At 48.4% G+C, this 9257-nt stretch overlaps 1 protein-coding gene across 5 annotated transcripts in view; it reads left to right on the plus strand.

Moving 5' to 3' along the window:
- ZSWIM7 (zinc finger SWIM-type containing 7) overlaps positions 1–6538 on the plus strand; it is a 32177-nt gene extending 25639 nt beyond the window's left edge. For all 5 annotated transcript variants that reach the window (XM_048518667.1, XM_048518669.1, XM_048518670.1 and 2 more), the window contains 2 exons: positions 5132–5236; positions 6208–6538. In XM_048518667.1, the coding sequence (XP_048374624.1) occupies positions 5132–5236; positions 6208–6333 (231 nt within the window). In that variant the 3' untranslated portion in view covers positions 6334–6538. The remainder of the gene's footprint in view (positions 1–5131; positions 5237–6207) is intronic.
- The last annotated feature ends 2719 nt before the right edge of the window (positions 6539–9257 follow it).

Raw genomic sequence — 9257 nt, forward strand, 5'->3', positions numbered from 1 at the left:
GAGACACAATCTCAGAGGGATGTTGTAATGAGAACAGTGATAAGCAGAGCGGAAGGGGGGGGGGATCTATAAAATCTGCCAACGATTAGATGAAGAGTCTGCCCAGAAAGCAGGCTGTGTCCAGAAAGAGTGGATTTCTCCAGCAAGTTAAAACGACACAGCACATAATGCCTGGTTTGGGGTGGCTGTGGAAAGAGGAGATGGTTGAAAGCTTCTGCATGCCTTCTGAGGGCCAAGGACATTCTTGTTCTTAAGCCCCCGATGTTAGTGGCACTTGAGTTGAAACAGAAGAAGCGTTGGATTTATATCCCCCCTTTCTTTCCTATAGGAGATTCAAAGGGGCTTACAATCTCCTTGCCCTTCCCCTCTCACAACAAACACCCTGTGAGGTAGGTGGGGCTGAGAGAGCTCAGAAGAACTGTGACTAGCCCAAGGTCACCCAGCTGGCATGTGTTGGAGTTCACAGGCTAATCTCAATTACTCCACAGGATAAGCCTCCACAGCTCAGTGGCAGAGCGGGGAATCAAACCCGGTTCCTCCAGATTAGAAGACACCTGCTCTTAACCACTATGCCACTGCTGAAGGTGGGCCAGTCCACCCACAGATCTCTTATCTGGGCGCCACTGTAGGTCCTGTGTACCTACTGCTCCTGGTGGCTTCTTAGGAATTCACACACATGTGTCAGTGTTGTAAGAGAATATGGGCAGCAAAAATTGGCTCCCTAACCAATGCGAGGCATGTGGGTAGCTGTTCCAGGCAGTGGAGAAAGGTGTGGAAGCCATGCGGGTGGAGGGAGTAGCTTGGAAAGGCTGGTTGAAGAGACTTAGCAGCCCTGGTCCGCCTGTCAAGAAACAAGGAACTCCACTGCTCCCCTTCACAAGAACTCGGTGCCTGGCTTAATATAAAACCTCAGGATTGCTTTGCTGTATCAGATCCAAGGCCTGTCAAATCCAGCATGTAATTTTCAGCCGTGGCCAACCAGATGCCTCTGGAGACCTTTCCCTTCGTATTTGTCCCCAAGGAGCTGGTCTTAAGGGGAATGCAGTCTTTGTACATGGTGCTTCCAATAACTAATCTGGACAAATAGCCCTCAAGAGAGCCAGCATGGTGTACTGGTTAAGAGCAGGTCGATTCCAATCTGGAGAACCGGTTTTGATTCCCCGCTCTGCCGCCTGAGCTGTGGAGGCTTATCTGGTGAACCAGATGTGTTTCCGCACTCCTGCATTCCTGCTGGGTGACCTTGGGCTAGTCACAGTTCTCTCTGAACTCTCTCAGCCCCACCTGTCTCACAAGGTGTGGGGAGAGGGGGGGAAAGGAGCTTGTAAGTCACCTTGAGTCTCCTTACAGGAGAGAAAGGTGGGGTATAAATCGAAACTGTTCTTTTTCTTCTTCTTCAATAGACTCCTCTTTCACAAATGTCAGCACTAATTTTTCTAAGTTACTGACAGCAATATCCTGTGGCGGTGAGTTCCGTGAATTAATTACATCTTTCCTTTGGGAAGTCCTGGTCCTAGGTATTATGAGGGACAGAGAGATTTGGCCCTGTCTTTTGATGTCTCTTTCCTACAGCCTGGGTTCACACTTTGAAGCTGATCAGTAGTTGAAGGCCATCTGGTCCTAGCAGCCGGAAAAGCGGGGAGGGGGCATTTCCGTGGCGGACAATCTTATAGCAGGAAGAGAAAGCAGAGTTGGGCCATAAAACCATGCGGGCTCTAATGTTCAAACTGAACGAGACTTGCATCCCATTGAATTGCATGGCATATTGGCAGAGGTGGGATCCAGCAGGTTCTCACCAGTTCCCGAGAGTAGGTTACTAACTATTTGTGTGTGCCGAGAGGGGATTACTGATTGGGTCTGCTTTTCCGTTAGAAATCCCATTAGGTCCAAAAATCATAAAGTCCTGTTGTTTCCTATGTGGCTGGTTAGCGAAGGTAGAAAACGGGATTATTCTCCCTGTTGGGCTGTTTTAAAAACATGTTTAGGAAATATGGTAAAGTTCCTTGTTTAAGGAAAGTGTCCTTCTTTTGATTTCTAGAAACAAAATGAAGTATTTGAAAGTATTAAGTATTTGACAGGCAGTCAATTAGAGGAGAAGTAGTTGTTTCTGTTGGCAGTAGACGATAGGACTTGCTATAATGAGTTTAAATTATGGACAGAAAGATACCAGCTGGAAATTAGGAACTATTTTTTTACAGTAAGAGTTTTTTACTGTAACAGAGAAATTATTAACGCCCCGCCCCCAGAATGCCCGGCCACGCCGCCGCCGTGCCACGCCCAGCCCCATTGGCGCTACGCCACTGTTTGAATCCCACCACCATGGGAACCTGTTACTAAAATTTTTGGATCCCACCACTGCATATTGGTCAGTGAATGTCCCTGCGGGTATCTCTCCTTTCTGGCAACGACACAGTTTGCCTCATTGGCCTGTGTGTTTCTCCCCGCCAGGCTTCAGCCGGGCCTTCAGTGGGTATTGGGGAGAAATGGACAGCCCCAAGGCAAAACTGGCCCAGGGTTCCAGTGGTGGACGCTCCTGGAGTTTTCTAGCAAGAGGCTTCGGCCCACCGGCCAGCCCGTCTCCCGCTGCGCTCCCTCCCACATTCCCTTCTCTGTCTCTGCTTTGTTTGTTTACTTCAGTTCCGTTCACATCCTGTGTTTTTTTGGTCGTTTTTTTAACGGCCTTCATTTTAATTACTTATTGTCTTATGGCAGACCGCCCAGAGGGCAGGAGTATTAAACCTGCCAGGCTGAAATATTGTCTGTGGCTTCTGGTTTCAGGCGGACAAGTTGTGTGCGTTGGGCTCTTTCCAGCTTTTCCCCCACGGGGAGGCAGAGGTGGCCGGTGCCCTGCTCTTCTGCTGTCACGCAGCATCCAAATAAACATCTTTCAAGATGTAGTGTGGTAGTACAAGAATCTGAGCAAATGTGGACTCTTCACCACATCTTGAGTCTGAAATCACTCCTCCCACCCGATGTGTAGGTGTCTGGCATCTCTGAGACCCAGAGAGAGCCCAACATCTCTTACTTTGACTCATGGACGTAGGTAAGGGGGGGGGGTTTCCTCGGGTTTGAAACCCCCCCCCCATTCATGTCCGAAGCTCCGCCCCTCCGTTTGTGGGTTTTAAAAACATTTTAGTGCTTTTTCGTTTTTTGGCCTGCAGGGGGCGCATTGTTTGGGCTAGCAGCGTCAAACTTTCAGAGATTGTTTGGGGGACTCTCCTGATGGTGCTACCCGGGTTTGGTGAGGTTTGGTTCAGGGGGTCCAAAGTTATGGACTCCCAAAGGGGGTGCCCCCATCCTCCATTGTTTCCAATGGGAGCTAATAGAAGATGGGGGCTACACCTTTGAGGGTCCATAACTTTGGACCCCCTGAACCAAACTTCACCAAACCTGGGATGTATTATCAAGAGAGTCTCATATTGATACCACCCAGGTTTTGTGAAGTTTGGTCCAGGGGGTCCAAAGCTATGGACTCCCAAAGGGGGTGCCCCCATCCTCCATTGTTTCCAATGGGAGCTAATAGAAGATGAAGGCTACACCTTTGAGGGTCCATAACTTTGGACATCCTAAACCAAGCTTCACCAAACCTGGGATGTACTATCAGGAGAGTCTCTTATTGATACCACCCAGGTTTTGTGAAGTTTGGTCTGGGGAGTCCAAAGCTATGGACTCCCAAAGGGGGTGCCCCATCTCCCATTGTTTACAATGGGAGCTAATAGGAGATGGGGGCTACACCTTTGAGTCTGCCATCCCCAACCTCGGAGAGCTGTTTTTATAAGCGCATCCCGTCTTTCCCAAGAGCATGTAGCTGGGCTTCATTGCATGAGAAAGCTGGAGCTTAATTTAGAAGCATCCTGGCTGAGATCCAAAGACTCACACAGCTTAACCCCGCGGGCTCCAGAACTTTCTCAGGCTATGTTTACTCACAGTTTATGGCAACAGTTTGTGATACGGCGCTGAAGGGAGAGATCTGTCATGGGGGGAGTTTGGATTTATACCCCACCTTTCCCTCCTGTAAGGAGACTCAAGGTGGCTTACAAGCTCCTTTTCCTTCCTCTCCTCACAACCGGCACCTTGTGAGGCAGGTGGGGCTGAGAGAGTTCTGAGAGAACTGTGACTAGCCCAAGATCACCCAGCAGGAATGTAGGAATGCGGAAATACATCTGGTTCACCAGATAAGCCTCTGCCACTCGGGTGGAGGAGTGGGGAATCAAACCTGGTTCTCCAGATTGGAATCCACCTGCTCTTAACCGCTACCCCACGCTGGCTCGCTCCTCGTGAAAGCGCTCAAATGTGCTTACAATGTCAGCCCATAGGCAGCATCCATTCTCCTGCTTACGGCACACCCTGTGCATGACTTGAGGTCTTGAAGGCAAGGAGCTGGACAGACCAGCCAAGAAAACCCTGGGGAAAGATACCAGCCACTTTCCAGCCCTTTGCAAATCAACCCATGCCCAGCGGGTGATGTAACTAGGGAAGGGGCACTACCTAAGGGCTGGCAGCTCAAGGGCAACGAACAAGGCCAGCGTTCCTTATGGACAGGATGCAAGGTGCCTATGGAATATGATGACATTGTTCCATTTGTAATAAATTTGCCTATTTGTGTTGATGGTTTAGTCCTGGTTTCACTAGCCATGGGAGGGGGAAAGACACAGAAGTCTGGTTGTGGTGGGTTTTCCGGGCTGTGCGGCCGTGGTCTGGTGGATCTTGTTCCTAACGTTTCACCTGCATCTTGTGGCTGGCATCTTCAGAGGTGTATCACAGCGAGAAGTGTGTTGTTCCTAACGTTTCGCCTGCATCTGTGGCTGGCATCTTCAGAGGTGTATCACAGAGAGAAGTCTGCTACACACTGTGTCTATACCACAGATGCAGGCGAAACGTTAGGAACAAGATCTACCAGACCACGGCCGCACGGCCTGGAAAACCCCCCACAACCAGTTGAATCTGGCCGTGAAAGCCTTCGACAATACGCAGAAGACTTTTTCTCCCCCACCCCCAGAGAAAATCCCCGTCTCTTCTGAGATTTTCAGGGACGCATCGGGGGCTACAAAAGCCGAGCTGCTGTGCCTCACCACTGCCCATCCCTGCTCACCTGGGCTTTGATCTCTTGCTGTGTCCTTCCCATTTTGCACAGGTGCGTGGCAGCTCCGGCAAGCTCTACACTTGCTACGCCTCCTGCCACTTCTGCTCTTGTCCAGCCTTTGCCTTCTCGGTCCTGCGCAAGAGCGACAGTCTACTGGTGAGTCATTCAGGTGGGAAATGTGTATTGGGGGGGGGGGGGAGAGATATTTTTATCAGTGGGGGTTGTGGGCTCTCCGTCTCTGATGGTGCTTTTCCCTTGCCTGGCTGTTGCAAGACAGGATACCACGCTGTCGAAATGACTCTGTGAGTAGTCAGAGAGAGAAGGCTGTTGTAGTGCGCATGTATAATTGAAGGGCTGGAAGCAGTCCCTTTGCGGGATCAGGCCCGTTCCGCTCGCTATCCTGCCTTCGTCACTGGGGACCCGACAGCCTCTGGAAGTTCCAAAGAAGAAGAAGAAGAAGAGTTTGGATTTATATCCCCCCTTTCTCTCCAGTAAGGAGACTCAAAGAGGCTTACAATCTCCTTGCCCTTCCCCCTCACAACAAACACCCTGTGAGGTGAATGGGGCTGAGAGAGCTCCGAGAAGCTGTGACTAGCCCAAGGTCACTCAGCTGGCATGTGTGGGAGTGCACAGGCTAATCTGAATTCCCCAGATAAGCCTCCACAGCTCAAGTGGCAGAGCAGGGATTCAAACCCGGTTCCTCCAGATCAGAGTTCACCTGCTCTTAACCACTACGCCACTGCTGCTCCCTGTGACTAGGGACTAGCCCAAGGTCACTGTGACTAGCCCAAGGTCACCCAGCAGGAATGTAGGAGTGCGGAAACACATCTGGTTCACCAGATAAGCCTCTGCCACTCAGGTGGAGGAGTGGGGAATCCAACCCGGTTCTCTAGATTAGAACCCACCTGCTCTTAACCACTACACCACGCTGGGTATAAAGCAGGGTATACATCCAAACGCTTCTTCTTTATTCCCATTGGTAAGCAAACGAAGCACTGGGCAGCACTGGGAAGGATGGGAAAACATTTGGAAAGGTGGGAAGCAGGTAGGTGTGGCCGCCTCCTAATAGGGCCAGCCAATGGGCCTCACTGCTAACACGGCTCCTTCTCTCTCCCTCTCTCTGGCAGTGCAAGCACCTTCTTGCCATCTACCTAAGCCGGGCCCTGGGGACTTGCCAGGAGCTCACCGTTTCCGACAAGCAAATGACCAGCCTCTTACTGATGGAGGAGATCTTCAGCATCAGTGAGAGGTGAGGGTCAGGCTTCCCAGTCGGGGGTCTGGATGCAGGAGAGTGGAATCCGAACCGGGAAAGACTGGAGTCCTTGGACCACTTTTGCTTTCTTGTTGTCACTCCAGTGGCCTCCGCAAATCGCTGGTGCATTTGTGCCAAATGCACTGTTTTAAGATTTCTATTGAGAAAAAACCCAACAACACTCAATTAAAGTGTGCTCACCTCCATTGCGCTCTGAGTCGTGATGCTATTCACGGAGAGTTCCCACACCTCCCGTTTCCAGATATTTCCAAACACTGCACAAAGTTGTCATAGACAACACAGAAGGAGGAGGTGGGTACAGATTTTGGCATTCTGAGAATCTCTGTCTGTAAAAAAAATAAACAAGCTGCAAGCTTCTAGCCCTGACAGGACCCTGAAGCCAGGAGGGCTACGTAGGTTCTTGTCTTCTTTTTGTCTTGATAAGTGCGGAGGCAATATCAGCAGCGCAGGGCCTGCCCATTTCCCCTGGGTAGAAGCCGCGGAGAATACCGCCCTGCTGCTTTGAGAACTAGAGCTTGTAGAGACCTGGAAGCAGGCAGGTGTGTCCTAGCTCCTCACTTCGGGCAGTAAAAGGAGCTGGCACCTTTCTCTCTCTCTCTTGAGGGCAGCATCCTTTTCCTAATTCTAATCTGGAGAACCGGGTTTGATTCCCCATTCCTCCACCTGAGTGGCAGAGGCTTATCTGGTGAACCAGATGTGTTTCCGCACTCCTACATTCCTGCTGGGTGACCTCGGGCTAGTCACAGTTCTCTCGGAACTCTCTCAGCCCCACCTGCCTCACAAGGTGTCTGTGGTGGGGAGAGGAAGGGAAAGGAGCTTGTAAGCCACCTTGAGTCTCCTTACAGGAGAGAAAGGCGGGGTATAAATCCAAACTGTTCTACTCTTCTTCTTCCTCGTACCAGCATTCCCTGGACACAAACAGGGAGAGCGTCCCCTGTTAGACAGAGGGGCAGTTCTCTCCAAAAATCCCTAAGCCCTCTGGTGCCAGTTGGGTTTTACAGAAATTCTGTTCTTCACTGTCCCTTTGGGGGGGTGGGACTGGTAGAAAGGGCAAGGAATCTTCTAGTTCCATTCTGGCCTCTTTTCCACCCTTACCTTCCCGCCCCACCCTCTGAGGGGGCCTCAGGCTGCCTCAGGTTATGACACTTAAGCCTTTTGGCTGTTTTTAGTGTTATTCCTCTGTTTTATCCAGCAGGGGGAGCTATTGAGGGTAAGACAGGGTGAGTTATTTCATCAACATTATTATTATTATTATTATTATTATTATTATTATTATTATTATTATACTACACATTACAGCACAGCACCAGTGTCTGGAATTCATCTCTGAATATCGAGTCCTTCCCAAGGACCTAGGATATTAGAGGTATTTGCGTAGAATATGTGCAGTTCCTAGAAGTGCTGCTTTCTGCAGCATGTAGACTGATGTTCTGTCTAAGTTTAGGCTTTCCGGATGTTTTTCAAGATTTCTTGGGATTCCTCCTAGAGCACCGACTACTAGTGGGATTACTGTTGTTCTTTTTTGCCACAGTCGTTCGACTTCAATTTGTAGGTCCTTGTATTTTGTGATCTTTTCCAGCTCTTTGTCCTCCACCCTGCAAAAACGTCAGCTGGCACAGCTTAACATCCTATGATCCAAACATGTTTTTTCTCTACCACTGTTATGTGCGGGTGTTGTGTGCCAGGTGTCACCGTCTAATCTGTATTCATAAAGTCCCAGAGTATTTTTTGCTTCTTCATTTTCATGATCTTCTCTGGCTTGTGCTTTCGTACCAGGTCTTGCTACAGGGCAGGCCGTACTTTTTGCAAAGGTTCCAGTGCACCATTGCTGCTAGCCTATTGTGACGTTCGAGAGATAGTCAGTTTAGATATTTTTCTTACAACAGCAGATGATGTGCTCCAGGGAAGTTTAAATGCCTCTTTGATTATTATTGTATTGTTATTATTATTATTATTATTATTATTATTATTATTATTATTATTATTGTAAGATTTCACAGCTGCCAGATCTTTGGATTTGGTCTTCATTACAATTCGAGCCTCACCCAGAGGCCTAGGAAGTTATAATCTTATCGGTAAATGTATTCGTCGCGGATCTTATGGGGCTGCCTTCTGAATTTGACCAATGTTAATTTTGTAATCTGGGTAGCGTTGTTTCCACAATTCGTACATTCGCTTCAAGTATCCTCTTTTTTCTGGCTCTGAGTTGTAGTAACAAGCCATGATGGCCGCGATGTTCTTCGCATACTATACTTCTCTTTTGGATGGATTTGGTCCCTTGTAGCCCACTTGTCGGCATGCTTCCAGGGACCCCAACTATTACTGTATGACCTGTTAACCGGCATAGCGACCCGATGCAGTATGGAATAATAATAATAATAATAATAATAATAATAATAATTATTATTATTATTATTATTATTATTATTATTATTATTATTATTAATTAAATTTTTATTGAACTTTTACACTTTTTTTTAAAGTGTGGAGGCAATATCAGCCAGAGAGATGGCTGAGTATGATTTCCAGGGGTTTGGGCTTCGCTGTTCTCGCCTTCTAGGAAACTGAGACCGAATTACGCAAATGAGAGAGTTCAGAGGGAAAGAGCAGATTTCCACATTGAGATTTGCCCGGCCAGATATTTCTGCTGTTCTGAGATTGGCTTATAAAAATGACGTGCACCTATTCAGTCCTGGAACTCAGAACCAATGCTTTGATGAGAGATAAACTGAGCCGCCCCACACTCCCCCCCACACCACAAGAAGTGAATTACCACACAGTTCCTTATTTTTTAAAAAAAATTACTTCAAACAGGGTTCTCCTTTGAACCAATTATAACCTCTCCAAATTTCCCCACATGCATACATACTTTCTTCCACAGTTTTAAAAAAAGAAAAATTGATT

The sequence above is a fragment of the Sphaerodactylus townsendi genome, linkage group LG16 (genome assembly GCF_021028975.2).
Source record: "Sphaerodactylus townsendi isolate TG3544 linkage group LG16, MPM_Stown_v2.3, whole genome shotgun sequence".
Classification (NCBI taxonomy): domain Eukaryota; kingdom Metazoa; phylum Chordata; class Lepidosauria; order Squamata; family Sphaerodactylidae; genus Sphaerodactylus; species Sphaerodactylus townsendi.